This window comes from Apostichopus japonicus, chromosome 19, assembly GCF_037975245.1.
Source record: "Apostichopus japonicus isolate 1M-3 chromosome 19, ASM3797524v1, whole genome shotgun sequence".
Taxonomy (NCBI): domain Eukaryota; kingdom Metazoa; phylum Echinodermata; class Holothuroidea; order Aspidochirotida; family Stichopodidae; genus Apostichopus; species Apostichopus japonicus.
In genome coordinates, this window is record NC_092579.1 from 11,450,578 (window position 1) to 11,475,101 (window position 24,524).

General features: G+C 36.4%; 1 protein-coding gene across 2 annotated transcripts in view; it reads right to left on the reverse strand.

The window, feature by feature from the left end:
* The window catches only part of LOC139959497 (protein flightless-1 homolog), a 40,608-nt gene that overhangs the window by 2,258 nt on the left and 13,826 nt on the right, over window positions 1–24,524 (reverse strand). Inside the window, exons 12-30 of one of the 2 annotated variants that reach the window (XM_071957155.1) lie at window positions 23,771–23,844; window positions 20,059–20,195; window positions 17,949–17,995; window positions 16,495–16,560; window positions 15,316–15,555; window positions 14,512–14,627; window positions 13,723–13,852; window positions 13,104–13,185; window positions 11,766–11,853; window positions 11,167–11,280; window positions 9,153–9,263; window positions 6,312–6,420; window positions 5,670–5,750; window positions 4,511–4,607; window positions 3,637–3,914; window positions 2,672–2,874; window positions 1,932–2,055; window positions 1,001–1,183; window positions 137–250 (exon numbers count right to left, since the gene is read on the reverse strand). In XM_071957155.1, coding sequence (XP_071813256.1) covers window positions 137–250; window positions 1,001–1,183; window positions 1,932–2,055; window positions 2,672–2,874; window positions 3,637–3,914; window positions 4,511–4,607; window positions 5,670–5,750; window positions 6,312–6,420; window positions 9,153–9,263; window positions 11,167–11,280; window positions 11,766–11,853; window positions 13,104–13,185; window positions 13,723–13,852; window positions 14,512–14,627; window positions 15,316–15,555; window positions 16,495–16,560; window positions 17,949–17,995; window positions 20,059–20,195; window positions 23,771–23,844 — 2,394 coding nt within the window. The remainder of the gene's footprint in view (window positions 1–136; window positions 251–1,000; window positions 1,184–1,931; window positions 2,056–2,671; window positions 2,875–3,636; window positions 3,915–4,510; window positions 4,608–5,669; window positions 5,751–6,311; window positions 6,421–9,152; window positions 9,264–11,166; window positions 11,281–11,765; window positions 11,854–13,103; window positions 13,186–13,722; window positions 13,853–14,511; window positions 14,628–15,315; window positions 15,556–16,494; window positions 16,561–17,948; window positions 17,996–20,058; window positions 20,196–23,770; window positions 23,845–24,524) is intronic. The other variant, XM_071957156.1, reaches the window with a different exon arrangement.

A 24,524-nucleotide genomic window follows, 5' to 3' on the forward strand; every position in this document is an offset into this window, starting at 1 on the left:
TGTGCCCCCCCGGCTCTTACCCCCTGGCACCAGGGCCATACACATTGAAAGGAAGCTACATATCAACACATTTCATAAATGTCTTCCTGCATTATGGACAAGCTATAAATTGATGTCTGAGCATGAAATGGTTTACCTGTACACTCTTGAAAGCTAACTTCCTTTCTACATCGCTGCTGTCGGGTCCTACCCACATGTAAACTTCAAAGCCAGTGTCCAAAATCATAACATCATCATCTGCTAGATCATCCTAGAAGCAGGAGAAGTGGGAATAGAGAGATACACTTGGTAAATTGACGAAAGGCTCGCATATTTTATATCAAGGAAGAAAACAAAGTAAGATTCATAGAATATCACTCATACCTTTTTCAACAAAAGCAAAAATGAATTTTGAGTTTTAATGTCCCTCATTAGAAAAGAAAATTGTAAATTTGGGTCACATTCATGCACTTCGTCAATGATCTGCATTTCTTCAAAAGTATAAACATTGAGTGTTTCATCTTTGGCGGTAAATTCTATGCAACACCCAGATAGCGTACAGCCAGATATGGTTAATTAACGCCCATGATTAACTTACAATTTATGCTACTTCCCTTGCAGTTTATACTTCCACAATGCACCTGACAGTTAGTTTAAATAACACAAAACAGGAAAGGTATAGTTAGCAATACTAGATTTCAAAGTTTCATGAGGTCTGATCTGTCACTCCTAATCAGGGTAATTCCATCACAAAGATCATTTTTAAAGTGTTCAGTTTTTGGTATTTATAAGCTACTGCAATAAAATCAAATGAAGTGCTATTTCTTGTAACACTCTAGGGGTTTATCATATTATAAAATTATATTATAAGTCATATTCACATATTATTCTAAATGTTTACCTGCCAGTACAGTAGGCTAACATTTATCTTGAGGGCCAGTCCTGATAGTTAACGGGATCACTTGAAACATCACCATAATAGGAAAACTTGACAATGTTAAGGATGTGGAGTCATACAAACCTGACAAAAGTCTGAACATTTCTCCGAGACTGTGTAGTATCCTTTCTCATTTGAACATCTGAAGAGCCTTGAACTCCTCATGTAATCAGCCGATGTCTCGTATTTCCTATTTCCCGGAAGCGCAACCCACCAAAAGTTTTCTGGTTCTTCTCCTTCGCTGATGACCTGATGGCTGTAACTGCCCTACAAAACAAAAGACAAAGCAAAAAAAAAAAAAAAACCTTTAGAATTGGTCTGGAGTTTTGTTGTTCCGAAAAATTGAGAATCGGGAGGTCAGTTTACCAACTTTATGTGAAACTGCTTTTTCTTTTTGTAGCAAATCCCTGTTGGATTATGAACATCACAAAGGTGAAGTCATTTCAGAGGTTTACATGATCTTCTACAATAAGCATACATATCATACATTTCTAGAAAAAACATGACGATCAAGCCTGCCAATAGAAAAACAGTCCTCTTCAAGTTCACTCGAGCATTAATAATTTCTTACGTGATAGCATAATCTACGCCAAGTACTGCCATTAGGATTCATCCTTGAGCGCACCTAATTATTTGACCAGCCACCGTATGATTGTAAACACAAGTGCTTGAATGGCCAGCATTACTTTCCTGTGTGAAGACTAATTTGACTTGACCACTGAAATAGTACACTGTGTGGTGAATCACAAATTTGTGCAGAGGAGCTTTCAGTATGGCTAGCATTACCGGGTTGATATTCAATCTCCCCTGTTTTTGGCCAAAAACAGGGGAGTGGTGGTATTTGCTATATAGGCAGGGAAGATCGTAATGAATCATCCCACCAATGCTAAAGAGCAGTCCTGTGAAATTCTAGAACAAAATGATTGTGCAAAACAACTGCACACTCAAGTGTCTGAATAGATGAAACAATGTTACAGGTCGTAACGTTTTGATGGAAGTCCAACGTTAAACTCACTGGAAACATATCATAGGCCATCTCCTCTGTCAAATGACTCAGTTCTTCGTCAGATTTGCTACCGATCCAAGAATAAACGATTCCCTTACAGTCTTCACTGTTGAATGGCACCATGAAGATATAACTGAGAGGAGAAGAAAAGTGCAGATATTAATCTTCTTTTCCACTTATCAAAGAGTAGTACCAAGAAATTGAATCCATTTGGGAGGATGATGAGCATTGTCTTTATGTATTTTTCTTACAGTTTATTGTTGGTGCAATTTCTCTTGCCCCTCCAACAAAATTGTGGTAGTGTGGAAAAGGAAAAGATGTGACTGTCAGAATCTCAAAAGACGTCTGTAGAGCTGCAGGGGGTAATGGGTGGGGGGAGGGGGGTAAGGAGAAGAAGGAGAGGGGTAACTGATATAAGATGATATACCTGTGATGAAATAACACAATGTGAAACAACAATAATATTAATGAAAAATATGACAAGACTATGAGTGAAGACATGTATTGAAGGAAGGTTTCTCGCAGTGTTAACAGTTAATTGTTTTATGATCTCCAACTACACAGCGATCTTCCCAGTTTCGACTCGATGGGCAGACAACTCTGATATGCTCATTCAGTCTCTCAGGGAGGTCACTCAGCGTAAACTCCTGGTCAATGGTAATGAGTGATTGTAATATCAATTTCGGGCTTTTGACCATAGCTAGGCATGCATATCAATATCACAAAAAACTGAGCAAGTAATAACATACCAAAATTCTGAGTTGAGCCACAACGAGTTCGGTGTTACCTCTATGCAGCGGGTGCACAGGTTGCTACCGTTCGCTCTGATGTGAAACAGTCGAGGGTTCATGTCGGCCGTTGCCTCTTCCAGCTGTTGGCCGTACTTTCTGTTCCCTCGGTAAATGATAAACTTCTTCTTGAAATGTGAGAGAAACTTGAGGTTCTCTTGTTGCTGCAAGGAGTAAGATATATATTTTTGGTTAATATTTGAGGTTAGAAGACCAAACCTTTTTATAACTCTGAAGAGCAATGCGAGTAGAAAAAGTCAGGGTTGATACTGACGTGATAGTATTTCATAAACATAAGTGGAGATAGAAAACCTAAGTTATAAACAGCTCATATTAAAATCTTCATTTGTCTGTCAGATAACATCGTCTTAGTTTTTTTTACCACTTTTCTTTCTTTTACACATGCAAGTTATCTGCCTTGAACAAGTCTAAATATGGCATCCAATAAGCTACAAAAAATCTTCAACATTTTTTTTGTCTTCATTAATACTTCAGTCACTTTATTTTCATTGAAAGGAATGTTAAATACCACCTTCAAATGTGTTCTGCACCAAAAAGGAAACTGCAAGTGCCATTGCCTACATTAACATTGTTTTAACATTGCCATTAACATTAACATTGTTTTAACACATATGAAAGTATAAATGACACAGATTAAAAAGCATGTACTGAAAAACAGAGAGAAATTAAAAGATTTCACACCTTGTTAGTTGGATAGTGAGATCACAGAACTGACAACAATAATAAGGAAGTCCTTATATTTGACCCACACAAATTTTACCACTCGATATTATTCACAGATCAATAACAATTCAGGTTATTTGGAGGAGTTGCTCTCATGGTTTTATAACATGATATTAAGTATGATATTAAGTAAGATATTAATGAGGATATTAACTATGATATTAAGAAGAATTGTCTCCAACCTGACACAATCTCACTACTTCCAGCTTTTTCCCAAAGAGAGACTCAAATTTTTTCTGCAAACTGAAGGTGAATGTGAGCCATCCCATTTGGCTGGCATTTCTCCCTTGCCAGAAATAAACAGTGTATTGGAATTCTTCTTCTTCTTCCTCCTCCTCCTCCTCCTCCTCTTCTCCTTTGCCCCCCTCCTTGGTCTTTTCCCCCTCCTCATCCTCATCGACTTCCTTTGGCACCCAGTATCGACAGAGGAAGACATAGCAGTCCCCACTGTGAAAATGACCTATGAGGTAAGACACAAAAATGAGAGGACCATTAGTTTCCGGATAGACTGTGCGGTCACAGAGGAGGGATTGGGGGCGAGGGAGGGGAATTGCATACTCTTTACTTAAGGAGTAACGTATATAGGTTGGTTTGGAGGGAGGGGGGGGGTATTTGATGGTTTAATGAAAAAAATTGTGTAATTTCAATTGAGGAGAGTGAATAATATTATATGTGAAACCATCTCTTGATTCTCGCTTCCTCTTTTGTCACGTAAATGTAACAAAACTCTCATCACAGCTCCAATAAACTGTAAAACAATTGCTACGACCCGTTGTCAGGATTCCTGACTCAGGAATCGCAAGCAGTTGGGAAAATAAGAAAAGAATACCTGCCTATTTAGCTATGCCATTATCTGGATCGTGATTGTTTGCAACCATCAAACATACACTCATATTAAACCCAATGATTAAAAAAAAAAGTTTAAACAAATTATTCTTGATTCCTCTAAAAATGTTACACAATTTAATTTTCCCAATTCCCATCCGTTAGTCAATCTTTATGCCTGTACATTGTCAAATTCAATCAGTACATGTATGTATGAGAGTTCTAAATTACCGAGTTCCTGGGCTGGCAAACGGGCAAATTTCTTCCCTTCAAGAACAAAGGCTTCCATTCCATCTAAATCTTCATTCCATTCTTCCATCAGAAGATTCTGTCAAAACATAAAAAATTGTGGGTTAACTTGAAAAGAGAAATACACCATACAACACACGCAGAGGGTTCTGAACTTGAGTTACTTATTGAGGAATACTCATAGTTTATTTATACAACCCAAATTATGCTCTTTAAGGAGAGGGGGGGAGCCCAATTATTATCATCTAAGCTAATAAGTGATAGAGGTTTGTTACGAACAAACAAATTAAATCATAACAAAATACATCCAGAATGAATTCTGTGGGTTAACATCTCTTGAAACCTGTCATTGATATGATGATTAAAAAAAGAACATTCAACGTTTATCTGGGATATCAATTTCATGAGAAAATGGATTTAACATTAAAACTTTGGTTAAAATCAAGCAACTAAATCCATCACCAGTAAGTATTTGTGGAATATTTAAGATACTGAAGAAAGCCAACAAAGCAGATATCTTGAAAACCAAGATGGATACAGAGATTCCAAGTCGCATGCACAAAAAATATTTTGTAGGTTCTAGGTTAACCTAAATATCTTTTACAATCCATTTATTCCACATCTTTCATGAATTCTGTCACTGCCATGTGCCCATTGTCTTTTTTCTGCTGACATAATTCGCAAATGTACTTTCTGAGTTTATGAACATAAAGCAAAGTCATAGAAGCCACAGGTACAAGATGACAAACACAAGTCTAACATTTCATTCAATTGTAAGTCAATTTTTTTTACCTGTGACTTTGCAGAATCTTGGTCTCTCTCGCTTATCAATGTTACATAGTTTTACTTAAATGAGTTTTAAAATTTCGGAACTCACAAGTACTTCCGCAACCACCTTGTAATCCCATCACAGAAAATATGTGTTATAATAAGTTTAATACCACGGTACTCTTTTATAAAATACTTTTCCTCCTTATGTTATGCTAAATTCCTGACTGTCCCACTGTTCAATACTAAAATCTTTTTACAAACGTATAAAGTACACACATACAAATATTTTTGACATTTCAGATATCTGAGAATGCAAATTTTCATAAATTTATATAAATTCTGTCGATTTGTTTTTGGGTACAAAACTCACTGTCTCTTCCTCCTTCATGGGAGGTTGTCTTGGCATGAACAAAGCTGATAAATCAGTCTTCAGTGTATCTTTATCTGTATCCTGTTAATAAAAGAAATGAAGATCGGAATTGATAATGGCTATGTGTTTAGATTCACCAGTAATAAGAACAGCAGCAGCAGACATCTGTGATGTGTTTTGTAGCATTTTGTTCTGTTAGAGCTTACAATATGCTAATTCCGTTCGTTAAAGTTAAAAGTAGAAGGTTTACGGTCTTGTTTGATTCCATGACCCCCTCACACAACTTAACCCCTGTCATTCGTAACTTGTAATACCCACACAACAAAGTGTGCACAATTCAGACAATCCCTCCTGGGGCAGTACAGTACACCACATCTACGTCTCCCCCGGGGGACTTCCCATAGAGGGCAGCTACAAACCGGCACACGCAACTATATTCACAAGTTACCTCGCAAGTCCCCATTTATGAACCTGGGTATAGAGAGGCAATGGAGATAAAGCACCTTGCCTAAGGACACAACATAATGATCTGGCCACAAATGCTCTTTCGTTATTTACTACTGCATAGAAGTTACGTTATTCATGGCATGTTCTTTCAATGATTTCTCGAAAGAGGTCAATGAGGCAATAAGATTGACTGACCTGTTGTATCCTTGGACCCCTCCGAATATCTTCAGACCGTTTGGTGAAATCTACGGCTAGGACATCGTCCCATCCAGAAAATTTTGACTTGTAAACAGCTCCCTCAGTTCTGGTGAAAGATGGAATAAAGTTTAGTTTCATGTTGGGAGTGTTCACAAACTTGATATCTATGAAGACATCATGTTATGACTGATGGGAGCACAAGACCACTCATGAGCAAACTATGAGTACAGACTTGCAAATATAGAGGGTGTACTACCTTTAAGCATATAAAACCTGTTTTTATGCATTTCTATACAAACACAGTGACATACAATGACAGATACTGTCAATGGAAACAGTTCTCTTCTACAATATTTTAAAATACTTGAAAACACCATGAAACAGTTTTGAAACCAAGCATGAATTGGACGTTTGGGATTAAGGAAAGAAAAAGAGCTCGGTAACTTGATCAAAAATATTGTCTAGGTCATGGACGGGAGACGAATTTGGTGACTGTCATGTGACAATATGGTAGTCACTGGGAATAATTTATCCAGCATTGCAACCCAAAGTGCTATACAGCAGTATTGGCAAAATGCTATACAAATAATGCAAAGAAAGTATAGCAGTATTGTACACGGGGACCTCGGTACTTTATAGGAGACAAAATATCAGGGACTTAAGAACTGCTACACAGAAATTGAACACTAAATTATTCCGTGACCGTTTGTTATAGTCCGAATGTTCATGGAAGTAGGTCAAACTTCTGAGGACTCAGAATTGGACATTGTAACAGGCTTTACCTGGTTTCGTATTGCTAAATTACTGCCACAGAGTGCTATGAGTAATATCAGAAACATGCATATAACTTACTACATACCATTCCCTACAAGTACCAACCTTAGCCCATTACTCCCTACCTCCTTCCCCAATACCTCCCCCCCCCCTCCCTCCAACTCACTTTTCCCAATCCCTATTCCTAATATTACAATAACAAGTCATCATAAATATATCATCAAAGGAAAAAGGTTGAAAAAATTGATGTATATACAAAAAGCTGCTACTCTCTTAAATGAGCACTGCAAATATGGCTGCATTCAAAAGCAATTTTTGCAATCTGGTCGCTTTAATCTTGAAATCGAGAAAGCAGAATATAAATGAACTGAGTAAGAAACAAGCCACTCTTTAAAAAAAAGAAAGAAATGTTATTCCATGATAACAATAACACTGCAGGTATATGCATCGTTGGGGACGTAAATCTCAGGGCCACAGCAAATTATCAAAAAGTAAATTTTTTTAATCCAAGTCATCAAATTTTTAGGATAAATTAATATATTAACCACATTTTTAGAAATCCACACTGTAAATAAGATCTTCATGCAGGACAGAGCTAAGCTGATCCTAAAAGTAGTTGTATTTTTTGTTGTTGCTGTTAAGAAGCTGGTTGTCATGGCGATGTAACATCTCCCTGTGTAGACACATGAGTATAATATAGCCTGTTAGCTTATACACTCTTAGCTTTATTTGTAAGCTTTAGTCATTAGAATCACAGGAGGTGTCTAAAAAGAAGATTCTATACCGAGTGGGCTCTCAATTAATTTTCTTCAAGACCCAGAGAGAATCACTGGGTAGACCAAAGGGGGAACAAAATCTCACTACAACTAGATTGGTAGGCTCAAGGGATGCTCAAGCTTATGGGGTTAAGGGTTAAATTACCTGATTAGTGCTAGAATGTTGGCTTAATGTTCCCCCACAGCCCTGGTCAAGCCTGTAAGAGCTCTGGCCAGAGGGCCATATCTATGGAGAACCCCTGGTCGCGACCAACAACAGTTTCATAGCAGCATTTTTTATTGGACAAGCCTAATTTGTATGTAAGAACAAGGCCAGAATTGTGATGGTAACTAACTTTTATAAATACTCTACAGCTTATTGCGCACCTCTGTAGATAAGAATTAGATGCTTCGCCATGTTCATAGGGAATACCAGACTAGTTACTGGAAACTGTGTAGCTAGCCAGTTGTCATATAAGTTAATAAAACACACCCAACTGAGTTAACATCAATGTTGTGAGAGTTACAATGACATACTGGTTCCTTGTCTAAGTAAGAAAGCTCACTGTGGGTGGACGGTAGTAAACAAATGATTGCAAGATCTTTGACAATTCTTTCCCTCTAAACCTGGGAACCCAGAGGATGGTAATCCACAGATATACCAAGGACAGAAAAACCAACAGACAGATAGACAGACAGACAAGAAACAGAACACTCCACAGATAATACCTACACACAGAACAATCAAGACACTGATAAAGTTAACTGTGGGTTATATAATAGCTATGGGTAGAAAGGAATCAAATATGGAAGAAATTTCCAGAAATCAAAAAGGTCATAGTAACTACGAAATTTACTAAACAGATGAAGAATTTTTTTTAGAAATGTCTATGTCAGGATTCATACTGTTCTAGCACTAACTCATTTGCAGGTCATCAATGTTAAAGTCATGTCAAAGTTCATGCATTTGCTGCTATCACACTCCAAGCAGATTAAAGTCGGGCAAAGATTTTGTTTGTAAACCCACACCATCACACGGCTGAAGCGCAAAAAACACCGGACATCAGGAAAAAAACGGCTGGAAAACTGAAACTGGTTAAAACTTCGGGCAAAGCTTTGGTGGTGAATGGATCACAACTAACAAATGAGATCTTTGAAAGCGACCAATGACAGACGAGTACACATGCTGGTAATTTAATACATATATCGTCATCGAATCAAGATGCTTGTTAGAGCACAGAATTATTTTGAACAAAACAAAAAAAGCGTCTCCCTTGTTTTCATGGCAGTTCTCTGAGGAGAAGCCTACCCTATCTTGTCAATGACCGTTTGAAGCACTGCCTCAGCTGTGAGTGTGTAGTCTACTGCAAGAATCTCGTCCCAAGACTCAAAACTCTGCTTGAAACGCAATGGCTCATAACTAAAAGACAGAGAATCGCAAAGAGCATCCGGTAGAAAAGGTTCAATGGAGGGAGGAGGGACTACTGTGAGGCTGATATAAAAAAAGTGTCAATCCATGTTTTATGGTTATACACACATTTATGCAAATGAGATACTGCAGTTGCATAATAAGAGATTCCTTAAATAGTTCATCTAAGAGTTTTATTTTGATCGACCCCCTGACAGAGATGATGACAAGATATATGCCAATAAGTAGTAACAGAGACACAAGAGGAAAAGAACATCATTATTGCATATTAACAGAACGACGTTAGATGAAAGAGTAAACCACATCCATGATATTTCTGAACAGTTTTATAACACTTATTTCACAGTTAATGTAGATTCAAGTCTAAATCCATCACATCAATTTAGATTTGCAATCTTAGTACTCCTAACCTGAGAAAAAAATTTGTCCCAGAAAATTCTCTGCACCACCTTAAACTCGATTCTCACTGCTAATGAATACAAACCTTAAACTAACCCCCGCCTCCCCCCCCCTTACCCGAGACAAATTTGTCCCAGAATTATCTCTGCACCACCTTAAACTTGCGATTCTCACTGCTAATGAATACAAACCTTAAACTAACCCCCGCCTCCCCCCCTTACCCGAGACAAATTTGTCCCAGAAATATCTCTGCACCACCTTAAACTTGTGATTCTAACTGCTAATGAAAACAAACCTTAAACTAACCCCTGCCCCCCCCTTACCCGAGACAAATTTGTCCCAGAAATATCTCTGCACCACCTTAAACTTGTGATTCTAACTGCTAATGAAACAAATCTTAAACTAACCCCCGCCCCCCCCCTTACCTGAGACAAATTTGTCCCAGAAAATTCTCTGCACCACCTTAAACTTGCATTTCTAACTGCCAATGGATATAAACCTTAAACTAACCCCCGCCCCCCCCAAACCCGCCCCCCAAATCCCCCCACCCCATCGTCCTCTCTAGTCACACTCACCGTTATGTGTTAAAAATTTCCATTCATGATGCCTATTCCAGCAAATGCACCATTTTCGTTTTGTTCTCAGGGCTCAGAGCCAGAAGTTTACTGCATTATATCATGTACAACCAGACTGAACTACATATTTCTAGGCTCAATATATATACTAACTTAAAGCACATAACATGTATTTTAAATTGAAAAAGTTGTGCAAATCCTACATCAGGTAAGTTTTAATGGTTTTCATTAAAGGATATTATCGATCAGAGGTCATGATTTGCAAATTTTTAAAAACGTTTTAGAAAAGACTTCTTATCCAACGCTTTCAAGCAAATAAATTCCCTAACTTTTTCGCGACCAAAACATATGTCTTACAGTTTACTATTTTGTCTTTCTACTTACAGCCAACAATTGAAGAAGAACTGATGTCAGGCCACCAATGTTGAGCCCAACAATTGTATCTCTTGCAAAAATAAACCCTTTTGTTTATTTTTGGTGAGGGGGACATTTCAAAGAGCAATGAACATGATATTCTGTAGCAGTAACTTTTCACCAAAGTTTGTTTATTAACATTAATCCTCCTCTGACATTTCCTATGACCATGCTCATGTAAGTGTTATCATATAACAAGTGTTCAAATGAAGAGTTCTCCTGAATTTCTAGACTAAACTTCAAAATTCAAGGACTTTCAAGATCTACAAAAGAGGGTTTTTTGTCCCCTTCTATCTCCAGACTTTTCACGTTTTCCAGACCGTGAGCGAACCATGTATCATAATTTTATCCATGTATTGACACAAACAGTACAAATACACTCTGTGTAATGCGATACAATGTGTACAATATCTGCTTCCGGTCAAGTAACGATAACCAATGGCTATGAGAAGTTTATATTAATTAAGAATTTAACAAAGTAAAAGAATTGCAACACTTTTATTTACCCTTCCAGGACTCGGATGACCAGTGCATTGGAAGGACGGGTCAGCATGTTGCAGACCTCCTGGGCAAGCTTCAAGGCAGCTGCTCTGACCAATCGGCTTGACTGTCTACCGATCCTATCAAAAAGCAACAAAATATAACTGATGCTAAATGGATTACACAAAACACATCAATTTCTACCTCAAACCAAACTGTTCAATAAAATTTTATAAAACATAAGAAAATATTTTTACAAGAAAAGTTGACTTTTTTAATGGGAATTGTACCAACTTGTTGACAAGTATAAGTGGAGTTGGATTCTTAAATATTTAAAGTTTCAAATTATGCTTGCACATTTTCCTTAAACCACCATCCCAATATTTTTGCACTTTAATAAGGAAAAATAATAGTTAAAACTGTCAGACATTTTTGGTATAAATGTCGCAAACCTTTTGCTTCTCACATGCAAATACCACATCCTTTGGCAAGAGCAAATGTTAGGCAATTACTTCACAATTCACAAAAGCTTACAGTCTCAGGGTGCTTGCTGTTTGAGCCAAGCAAGAATGACCCCATCTTCTTTCTATAGATGCAATGTACCTGTAGGCTGATTAAGACTCACCAGACGAAGAGATCGGCGTTACAGTCCAGGATATAAACATTCTTTGTATTCAGTTGGGATTGCTTTAATTTTCCCTTCACCACATCGACTAAAATGAGAAAAGGTTTGAAAGAGCTTTTAACATCTCATAAGTTACACTAAATAAACTGCTGAGTGAAAGACACTGCGCAATAGTGCAGAGATGGTGTGGGGCAAGGGTGGGGGGAATAACATTGATCTGGAGCGACAGCATGAAACTTTTGTAGCCAATCCTCAGGCTGCGACACTTATGAAGGTATCCACTACATGGGAAGAAGAAGGGAAAATCTTTCATTTCATGTCAGAAGTACACCATCACATGGTTCTTCATGCTGGTAGTCCATGTTTTATGTTTTTAAAGACCCTATCACAAGTAGATTCTATATACAATCTCCAACAAAGTATTACATATTTCCATGCTTCTCCTTGCCATAAAGTTCAGTCTCAGGTCCTCACTAAAGGGGTTCAAAACCACTTGTTGGTCACAGAAATTTTGCCCCCCAGGCAATATTTCACCCTCCTCCCCCGGTGTAGAGGGTCAAACCTAGAGTGGCATGCAATATTTATGGCCTCAAAAGGTTCTTACCAGACTTTGATCTCAGATTCCTGAAAGCCTATCCCTGAGGTATTTCTGAACAATGACTATGCGATAATATTGGTGAATATTCATAGATCTCACAATAAAAGAATTTCTTTCTGAAATACCACTGTGGACTATTTAATAGGTGAATGCTCAAGCCTAATTCATAAACACTGTTAATATCAGTAACTTTACTATAAATATACCCATGAATCCGTTTGTTGGTAGCGAAATTGTACTGAGTGTTGTCACACATTGAACCCACTGATGACCCCCAATGACCTCAACATTCATACACATCACAAAAGTATAGATCTACTCAGAGGACTTGCTATACAAGTTGGTATTATTTTCACTGTATTTCTGTGGATGAGAAGTATACTGGGCATTTTTGGAAGCAAACTGACTCAAACCTATCTCAAATTGAGTTTTTTATCAACCTCCCGAATCAAATACAAGAATAAGTTAAGGTCACTTTGGAATAAGCTGTTTAAATGGATTTCAACTCAACCCCAAACAACTCCTCAATCTTCTCCCTTGTCAAAGCCAATTTCTGGTCACTCCAAATAATGCCAATGGCCTAAAACGTCAGAATCATTGTGTGAGAGCTCAATGAAAATGTAAAAATTGTAGGAGAAGGAGTATTTTACAAACTTCTGACAGACAGACAGACAGACAGACAGATAGATAACAGGTAGACGACAGTTATTTGTATTGTTTTCAATACATAAAAGGTTTACCTTGTGGTAGCTCCAGATAGCCAGTGCCCAATCCAACTGTGTATAATTTTGGTTGTTCTGGTACAAAATCATCTAGCCATTCCTTAGACATGAGAAGAACAGAAATTTAGAGAAAATCAAGACATTTGGCTCAATTCTAAAAAAAAATGCACTGAAGGATCAAGCAAGTTCATTTTCAGTACAACGGTTTGATCCAACTTGCATTAAACACTTATTCACATAACACTTTCAGGCGTAAGAGAGAACTTCATAAATCACAAAACTATCACAGATCTGCCCAAGAGACCTTAATGGCAATCTGTTGTTTGGGTAATGATCTTTTTTTATGTGAATATTCATTATTCAAAGGTGAAAGGTCAGCTGGTAATAAAATTAGAACCTTTTACAGCATACGATTACTCCCTTCGAGCAATTTTTTTGTGAATACTGGATTGTTTCATCCATGGACTACAAACTGTTGCTTTTAGTAACTACTTTTATTTACACTACTGTAAACACCAATTAATAATTCTCTCTGCCGTTAACACATTGACACCCCCCCCCCCCCCCTTTAACTGACAGTGAGTGCTCTAGGAATACTAGACAATCAAGAAATAAACAGATTTGGAGAAGTCGTTACCTCTGGTTGAAAATCTTCCCGATATCCTCCCAAAAGATTCCAGAATTCTTCTGTCTCATTCCCTTGGTACATCATATTTATTTGTGCCTCGTTCTTCCTCTCCATCTTGCTTATCTTTTCCGCCATTAATCTGAGTGTTTTTTGGGGGATTTTTTCAGAAGATGTAAAAATGTATTTCATATGAATCAAAAACAGTGCTGAAAGTTGGTACCAAGGGGGCAGCAAACAGCTCTAATATCAACAAACTCTTAGTTAGGATAAGGGTTTTATGTCTAAATATCACATCACTCTGTCAGCGTTATGCCAAGTTACAACCCAACACAAAGTACAGATTTACAATGTAGCATATTAGCCTAAGGGGCCACGGCATGCCCTGACATTCATTTTTTGGTGATTGCAGGATCTTTTCCAGATGTTGGAAAGTCTATCCACATGAGCATGCCAACAGAGACCGATGAACTTATCGTTCTAACCTTGAGTCAATTATCCAAGCTAGCTCTCATGCATTCTGGGAATTGATCTGGAGGGATGGGAGTGTGAAGGGTCTGATGCTTAGGGATCTCATTAAAGAGCCTGGGTTATTGGCCTCATAGTTTGTAGACCACTGATATAGACTGTATTAAGGTGTCAATAATACATAGGCTCTAAGTAATCCACAGACTGGTTGATGTAACTATGCAAAGGTTCGATAGTTGCAGTTTTGTTACCAGCCAAAGTAAGAATTGGCCTTGGTTCTGGCTTTTTGAAGACCCAACTCAAGTATAATGGACAATGTGTGAAAGTACCTACCTAGCTTTTGATCTGTTCAAAGGATTAGCACGAAGACCGTACCAGATTAATATCTGCATTCCGTTATCTACAATAAACACGTATCTGGGATCCAGAGAGTCTGGAACAAGTGGTACCTGAGACAAAAATTAAAAGCAAAATACTTTTATTTGTCCGAAGCAAACAAGACATATTTTAAAGGGAAGAATATACACTGCTTAAATTTTACTTAAAAACTCTGTGTTCAAATTTGTCTGTGCCCAAATTAAACCATGAAGTATTCCATAAATAACATTGGATGAAATATTCTTAAGAATGGCTTTAGTGGCAATTATACATAAGTCGTTTGGAAGTTTGGAAGGTAAGGTGCAACAACTGAACAAAAGAACTAATCAATTGGGTAAATGATAAAATACTTTTTCCTTATATTTTACACGGCTTTCACTCAACTATTTTGAAGACGGCAGCTATCATTCACAAGGGTAATAATGTATACAGTAATATAAAAGTAAAGCTGTCATGCATACAAACTTGAAAAAAAACACAGTTCCAGGGCATAGGGTGTAGGGGTAAGGGGTTGGCATGAGGGGTAGGGAGGAGGGCAGGGGAGTGGGATGAGTGATTCAGTTTCTGTACTTAGATTTTAAACTCAGTCTTACATAATATACTCTTGAATAACATACATCGATATCATAATTGTGTCAAAGATAACTGAAGACCCTTCTAGACCTCAGTAACACAGTCAAACTTACCCCCCACCTCACCCCCACCATCTTCACCCTGCTTCCATCCCCTCGCCTGTACCAATACAATTCCTCTACTCACAGATTCTAGGTGTGGTTTCTTGCTGCCACACAGTCTGTACATCCTCAGCGTGTATGACTTTTCATCTGAAGAATAGAAACCGCTCGTGGTTCCTCCTTCTATGTACATGACGCGGTCCTCGTATAGAGCCAGGAACTCCTCGCTCTCATCGCCCTGTTCTTCGCGTATCGTCCGGGTGTTTGCGTTGAGGCAGTTCCTTAGATGCACGGCATGGATCGCAGAACATGCCTTCTTGTCCAGCTGAAGAGTAAGAGGATGGGTTTGGCGGATGTTCACAGGGTTATAAGTAAGTCAGATGCAATTTTAGGATTAAGAATAATAAGATAAAACTTAATACACTTTAGCAATCTTTTCACAAGGTACCTTAATTTTTATCAAATGGTATTTTTTTTGTTTTCTTTTTTGGTAATAATAAAAAATATGATTTCAACATGCCAACATTCATGAATACTTAAATATCACCACCAAATTTTCCAAATAGTGATGTCATGTTTGTATGAAGAAAAAAAAATTGATAACAGCAATTTTAAAAACACAATTTTAACATGAGTTTATCCACTAAGTTTTCTGATTTCAAATGTGAGGAATTTCTCAAGTCAACAAATTGATCTATTTCCCATATTAGCAGTGGTGGCTGGTTATTCTTAAAAGTGACCCCAGTATTTAAAAATCACTGCGTCGACACACTAGCTATAATCTCAGGAATCGTGCATTGACACCAACATATAGAGTGCAAGCTTTCAGAAACTCGTTTGTATACAGAGCATCTATTTTTATTCAACATGACACTTTAAATGGCTTGATTTGATGTAATTTGTATAGTTTTCCACAATTTTTATTCCCTAATTGTGTTACTGTTTCCTAACTTTTATACATTTTATGAATGCACATAACATTTTATTTATTTTATTTATTATACTCACCATTTTCCTATTTATGAACTGTATTTTATGCAATTTATACTGGAATAAACAAAACAAAACGAAACTGAAACGAAACGAAACGTACTATAGTTTTGTTATCTGGAACTGTTTGGACCACCAGGATCAATTCACCACATCCTTACAACGCAGCGCACAGGATCGTTTCATGAATATTTAAGTATATGACAAGAAATGGATTAGGGTAATGTAAATCTGATTTTAACGACATTGTAGAAAGCAGACTTTTGAAACTTACCGAAGCCATCTTTCCTATCCAGTAATATATCTGCCAGTGTAAGTTATCCTGATCATCAATGGACGTCTGGTGAAGGAAATCATAGCAACCATTATAGTTAACATTATGATATAGGAGAGAAATCTGCTTTAGAAAAGGACAACATGACTATAAAATGGTGTTCCTGATGTTGGTCTTGTCTCTGAGAGTACCTAGAATTAAATTAATGAACTAATCACATTCTGTCAGATACATGGAGTTGCATACTCTGCACTTTTTGGAATCACAACACTTAAAGGATTGGTTCAGTTGTCATACATGTTTATGTTATGTGAAAGAAGACAATAAAAGAAACACAATGGTGAAAAATATGTTCAAATATCTTTTTTTTGGTTAAAGAGATATTCAAGTGTAAAGTTTTATCAGATTGTGTAGAAACTGCTGAAATCTGACTAGATGTGATGTCACATCCTCACATTCCTGAAAAGTCTTTGCTTTTTTCTCTAAATATTTTGTGAGATTTCATGACTTTCAACCAAAAGATATGTCAGGAGATCTCATATTTGTCAAAGGAAGTATTTGATTTTAAACATCTGAAGAATTTTTGATTATATTATTTTCAAATGTGTTAAAAAAATGTAAATAAGTTTTAAAGAAATATATTCACAAATGTTAAGGAAGTGAGGATGTGACGTCACACCCTCACAGTAAGTCTTTCTACAAAAGACATTTTCACAGAAATTTTGATATCTTCAAAGTGTCATATCTCCTTAACATGGTAGTTTCTTCACTGTTGTTTTTGTCTTTTTGTGCTCTTTCATACAAAATAGACATGTCAAACACCTGAACCAATCCTTTCAAGTTACTGACGGGAGGGGGGGGGGGGGAGGAATTCATCAGGAAATGACTGGGACATTATAAACAAAATTTGACAGTAAAGAAATTTTGGGCTAGAACAGGATTCAACCCACTTACCTCTATGATTACTCAAACAATAAATATTTATTCATGCATAATAGTTTTCTAGGAATATTTTTCCCAGTCAGCTATCTATTAGCTAGATAGTCAGCTATCTATAGTCAGCTATCTATTAGCTAGATAGTCAGCTATCTATCAGCCAGATAGTCAGCTATCTATAGTCAGCTATCTATTGTTTCCAGGTTAGAAGAGCAAAAAGAATAAACTGTATCCAAAATGACATATTCTGCATTCCATTACAAATAGGAAATTTGAGAAACCTAGTGGAAAATGTAGGTCCATGTTTTGTTGTAATGTTACCGGAATTCCCGTTACGAATTCGAAACTTGAGTTTAATTATCACTTTTCCCACAAAAAATCACGACATATCGATGAAAAATGATATAAGGTGCAATTATTTTTGTCTACCATGTTGAATCTGTGTTGAAAGTTGTCAATGTCCTTTAAAATAACATAAATTTTTTACAGTCAATCTGTGAATAATTTCTGTAACCTACCTCCAACACAATATAGCAGTCTGCATCATAGAATTTCCCATGAAGAGCTATAAAAGAAAACAAGTAAATATCATATCAGCTTACCAAAAATGTCAACATGAAATCGCTTTCAATATTAAAATATATACTTACTTAGGGATTTGTGTTTTAATTTCATATTAAACAGGTCATCAGTTTTTGCAACAAACTTCTATTCTTATCAAGAATTGATTAATCAAAAAGAATTCTTCTGATAGTCAATTGATCAAAATTTGACCATACATTGAGTGCCAAATTATCAATATTATAGCCTTAGTGAGAAAACTTGGTAGGCTCTTTCTGCTGCTTTTATCAATTGTTAAACTTTGACAAATTCTGAATAATTCTGGGGCAATACCACTTCACTTCTTGAGTAATTTTTGCAATATTTTAATCATTTAATTTTTCTTGTACATTGGAAGTAAAATAAAGATAAATAGGATGAGTTAGCTATGAATTGATAGAAATCACACTTTCATACCACAAATGTAAGTAAAATTCAGTCATCAGATAAGACATTAACATCACAGTAAAGGAAGCTCATATTGCTGTTTAGCATAATAAAAGACATTATTTTTTCTTCTTTTTCTGTGTTTGCAAATTTTTCTGTGTTTACCTGTATTGGTGTTTTTGCGGTATGGTATAAGAAATTAAACATGCATAGATCGTATGAAACACCAACTGAAGGTTATTGACTAAGCCCAGCGATCCTGAGCTGTGGTCGGTCTCAGTTATTTCCATGGTGGAAGATCGACTTAAAAGCCATAGTACCTTGATGTGATCAAAGGTCAAATATATTTTCATTCTATGCAGCAACAAGAGCAGAAGGGAAGCCAATGTATATATATATATATCAAGTAATAATAGTAATTAATATAAAATCTAAATGTTTTATAAACATATAACAGGAAAATACAAACAAAAACAATGTACTACAGAATTGTCCACAAATGTTAAAAGATAAAAAGTTTGGTATTGTTATTACACCAAACTGAGAAAAGTTTATTGGCTAACAGATACAATTTAAACATATTTACTCATTTACTGTTGCAGTGAGGGCCACTTGCATGACACTAACACACACCCACACAGTTATCTCTGGAATTTGTTCTATTTTGTTGACTAAACACTAGAGTTTATAAGAGGCGGTTGCATTAGATTAAACAGAACTTTGTACAGTGTGGCATCATTTATAATTGTGCGAGGATGAGCAGTAGACATCAAGTAACAGCATAACTTCATACTTCATGACTAAAAGTATTTGTAAATTACCTCAATGTGTATGTTAAAATCAGTCGCTTACAGCTCTCCAGTTTTATGCTTAAAAGATACCTTACCTTCAGTCATTTGGTATATAGATAACACACCATGCGGATGAGAGCTAGTCCCAAAACGTTATGAAGTTGCTACTTTAGTTCATCAAACTCATAAAACGTTATTGCATTAATTCTAGAGGTCTGTGAATGAAGCAAGTTCTTTACATTACTGTTGCGGTTATGCAACATCTTCTGTGTTTAGGTCAATCACTATTACATAAGTCTCCACTTAGAAGTAGCTAAATGGTTGCAATCAGCTAGATTTATTTAGTGTAAAAGTAAGAGGGCCTGATGTTTTGATCCTAGCAGGATCTCCTTCAGAGGCTGAATAAAGATCCTGCCAGGATCGAAACATCAGGCCAACTTACTTTTACACATTCTCTTACACCTGTAGGCTCTTTAGTGGATAAGCAGTTTGCTAACAGTTTTTGTTTTATTTAGATTTATTTAGGTTCGATTTTATTAGGTTTAAATTTATTTAGAATTAGTTGGGTTGGATTTATTAAGGTTAGATTGAGAGACATCAAAACTATGAATATTACATGGCTTGGTCGGAATGACACAATCACCCAACACATAAACACAGTTTTTAATTGCCGGTAGCAGAAAATAGTTTACTTTTGGCCAAAAGACAAAAATGCAGATCAATATTTTGAGATCCAGATGCTGTAGATATTTCCTCATTTCAATAATAGATCAAGTAGGTCCATTAGGAGACATCTTTTTACCAAAACAAATTGGAAAACATTTGCAAGTTTTGGGTATGATTGTCTTACATTCTTCGATTTCGATTGGGACAAAGTTTTCAATTTGCCAGATGGTGAGTCCAGGAAGCTGGCCAGTCTCTTCTGTGAAGTAATCGCTATAGTCCAACTGAGGTCTGGTCAGCTGATCCATCCAGCTCTTAGGACCCCTAGATATGAAAGGAAACAAAGAGAGGACAGTTTGAGGACATGGTTTTATTCTTTATACACATTGTTGGAGACATCCGAGATGTTGACATAATATGGTCAACCTTGAAGGAAAAAAAACGCTATCTTACCCAAAATATGTATGCTTGTTGAGCCTTACGATGCACTGTACATATCTATAGAGAATATGTATTCCTGTTGAGCCTTACGATGCACTATATATATATCTATAGATAATATGTATTTCAGTTGAGCCTTACGATGCACTGTATATATCTATAGATAATATGTATTCCAGTTGAGCCTTACGATGCATTATATAAATAGATAACATGTATTCCATTTGAGTCTTATGATGCAAGATATATAGATAATATGTATTCCAGTTGAGCCTTACGATGCATTATATAAATAGATAACATGTATTCCATTTGAGTCTTACGATGCAAGATATATATCTATAGATAATATGTATTCCAGTTGAGCCTTATGATGCATTATATAAATAGATAACATGTATTCCATTTGAGTCTTACGATGCAAGATATATATCTATAGATAATATGTATTCCTGTTGAGCCTTAAGATGCACTGTATATATCTATAGATAATATGTATTCCAGTTGAGCCTTACGATGCATTATATAAATAGATAACATGTATTCCCTTTGAGTCTTACGATGCAAGATATATATCTATAGATAATATGTATTCCTGTTGAGCCTTACGATGCACTGTATATATCTATAGATAATATGTATTCCAGTTGAGCCTTACGATGCATTATATAAATAGATAACATGTATTCCATTTGAGTCTTACGATGCAAGATATATATCTATAGATAATATGTATTCCAGTTGAGCCTTACGATGCATTATATAAATAGATAACATTAGTGTTTACACGGGTCCAAAAATCGGGAACCGGGTACCCGAGGGCCGTTACCCGTCGGGTATCCGGGTACCCGGAAAAAATTTGTTTACCCTCGTGTATCACGATTTTCAAGAAATTACATATTGGATGCTGTAATAAATGCATTATATTCTCTACTGATAATGTTTTCATGTTCAAATACGTAGGTGTAAGATAGGGTATAAAACCTCCCTCAATAATTTTTATTTGCTTCTGTTTCTTTCATTAACTTGTTAATAAATAAATTATTTAATTATAATTAGCATTACTACTAACATCGCACTGCCGCCGCTGCTTATGCTAGCTCGTGCACGTGTATTGGATCAAACCATATAGATATTCAATTTAGCTCTTAAACAGTTTTTAATACTACTACTACTACTATCTATTATGCAGGCCCATGGTTCTCATTAGCCGCGAGATTGCGCGATTCGCGCAATTTGATCGCATTTGGAATAACCGATTAGTAAAAAGCCACTTGCGATTACTATTTTTTAGTTATCCCGTCTATAATCCATAAACATCGCGTAAAATTCCTTGTCAGCCTTTCCTTCTTTGAAATAAACGAATGAATAAATAATAATTTCTTCCACATGGTAGCCTAACACCACACTAAGTCAATGAGAAATCTAGCTAAGCCTAACCATCTGTTTATTTGCTGGAGATGTGACGCAGTTATAAGACATCCATGGAATACTTTCGTAATTGCTGTTACGTTTGACCACATGGTTGCCTAACACCACACTAAGTCAATGGGGGCAGTCTAGCCTAGCCATCTGTTTATTAGCTGAAATTGTGACGTAGTTATAAGATATCTATGGAAAGCTTTCGTTATTGCTGTTATCTTCGAACACATGGTAGCTTAACAACACACTAAGTCTATGGGAAATCAGCCTAACCATCGGTTTGCAATTTTTTTTTTAAACAATCACACTTTGCGTAGGCCTATGATTCGGGTAATAAATTAGGAACCGGGTAGTATCGCGTCGAACGGGCCCCTTCGTTATTGCTGTTATCTTCGACCACATTGTAGCCTAACACCACACTAAGTCAATGGGAAATCTGCCTAACCGTCGGTTTGCCAATTTTTTTTTTTTTTCTTAAATCACACTTTGCTCAGGATTCGGGTAATAAATTAGGAACCGGGTAGTATCACGTCGGGCAGTTACCCGGGTACCCGCATAACCCGTGCAAACACTAGATAACATGTATTCCATTTGAGTCTTACGATGCAAGATATATATCTATAGATAATATTTATTCCTGTTGAGCCTTATGATGCACTTAATATATCTATAGATAATATGTATTCCCGTTGAGCATTCCCATGCACTAATTATATTATTTTCTGTTGCTGATGGTTACCCTAATTTAAGATTTTATTTAAATTTAAATTTAAAGATTAATTTAAATTTGTCACATTCTTCATGTCTACTGGCAGAAAAATGTAAGTTGCTTCTTCTTCTTTTTTCCATCTACTGGATGGCAAATGGCCAAATTCACTATTATAAGCAACTTTTTACAAGCCTTTCACATCTACAAGCAGTTTAAACTGATAAGAATCAGATCAGTTTTTACATGATTTCAAAAAGGTCACTTTAATACACACACAATCATGTGTAACCACTACACCAGCTATTTTCCAAATTTTTTCTTTGACGGCATATTTTAAATTCTTGGTGTTCTGACCAGAAATAGTTTTCCTGGTATGATGAAATGGATTGGTATGCTAATGTTTGTAGTTTGCTTTCCTCTATTGGCATTTTTTGTACCACTTCCAGGCTCTTGTAACTACTTTAACTAAATATCCTACAAGCACTTCAACTCCAACAACCACTTAAAATTCTTTAAAACCCCCCAAAAATGGAACATTGCATCACGGAAACCGGAGATTTTTAACGGGAAAGAAAACCATGGCTATTGATATGACATTCATTGGACGTTTAAATAGGGCAAGATATTTACAACAAAAATATTATCTCTTTTTATCAATATGAATCTTGACAAACTTAAGTCTGCAGTGGGCTAGAGAAAGTGTCAACATTCATAGAATTCATTTTTAAGATGTTTTGCTTTGCATAAAATGGGCATAAGTGCGCATATCAGATGATTCCGAGTGTCACTGTTGGTAGAACTACATACAGCCTGACATGAAAGATGACTGCCAGCAACATCGCAGTGAAACCTAACAATGGAAGTAATTGTCCACGGAAGAACCTACCACTCCCCCTAGCCCACCGATAATCCTACACTTTGGGTCAAGTGGGCGAGAGACACATCTTGTGCTTGTGTTCTTGCAACTCATTAAAACTTCTTTACCTTGAAGCCATCAGAGGGACCTCTATAATTGCTACATTATCAAATGTGGGGATCTCCACTTGTTTTATATCTAGCAGAACAAAAACCAGTGGTGAATCCAGGACACACGCGTCACTAGTTACCCAAATTACCACGGAAATAGCGGTGCATAAAAAAGCATCCATTAAAAGTAAGGAATGCCTACACAAAGCCTGCTAACTATTTTCCAAAATGAACCTTGTTTTGAGCAAAGAGAGTACGTTTGCATCTAATATTTAGTGCCAAAAATGTTTCAGAAGATGCGGTACCTCCCTGTTTGGGGCCTGTTCCCCGGATACTTCAATGAAAACTCTTGAAGACTTACTTTAATGTGGCTTCATCATCTTCTTCTTCAGCTGGGTTACTCTCAACTTTCCCCCTGGCAAGGTCACTCATTCCCTAATGACAGAAAAGGAGAAAAGTGAGATCATAAAAAAATGCAAACATAAAATATTAATCATAATAATAATAATATGTGCATTTATACAGCTAATATTGTAAAAAACATTCAAAAGCGCTTAACAAGAAAAAGCCAACCAGTTGGGTCAATCAAAATAAGCAAGCTTAAACAGATACGTTTTTAACTTTATCTCAAAAGCATCCAGGGTCAAGGAGCATGATCGGTTAGGAGGTAGGATCTAGTCTGTTACATTGCATTTCACAGATTTGAAATACTTGATCAGAACCCTTTCCCTCACATTCCAGTATATTTAAATGATACAAAGTTCTACAACTCAACGGGGATCCTCAATAGTAGTTTCCAATGCAGAGGAGACAAGTAGATGGTAGAAGAATTAATGTAAGCCTGGTATTTTTATTGGGTTTTTATTACTTGATAAATCAGCAAATTGAAAATTCTTCAATTCTTTATAGTTAATCTGTTTGCATGACTCTTCTAAAACTACAAATCTTGACACAATTGAAAGTACCAAAAGCAGATTATCTACTATATCAGAAGAAAGAATGTTGAAGAATTATGACAGTGCCTCTGAACAAAGTTTCTAATTCTAGATGACAGTTATTTTTGTGTGAAAGTAAGTCGGCCTGACGTTTCGATCCTACACGCACCAAATGTGCGT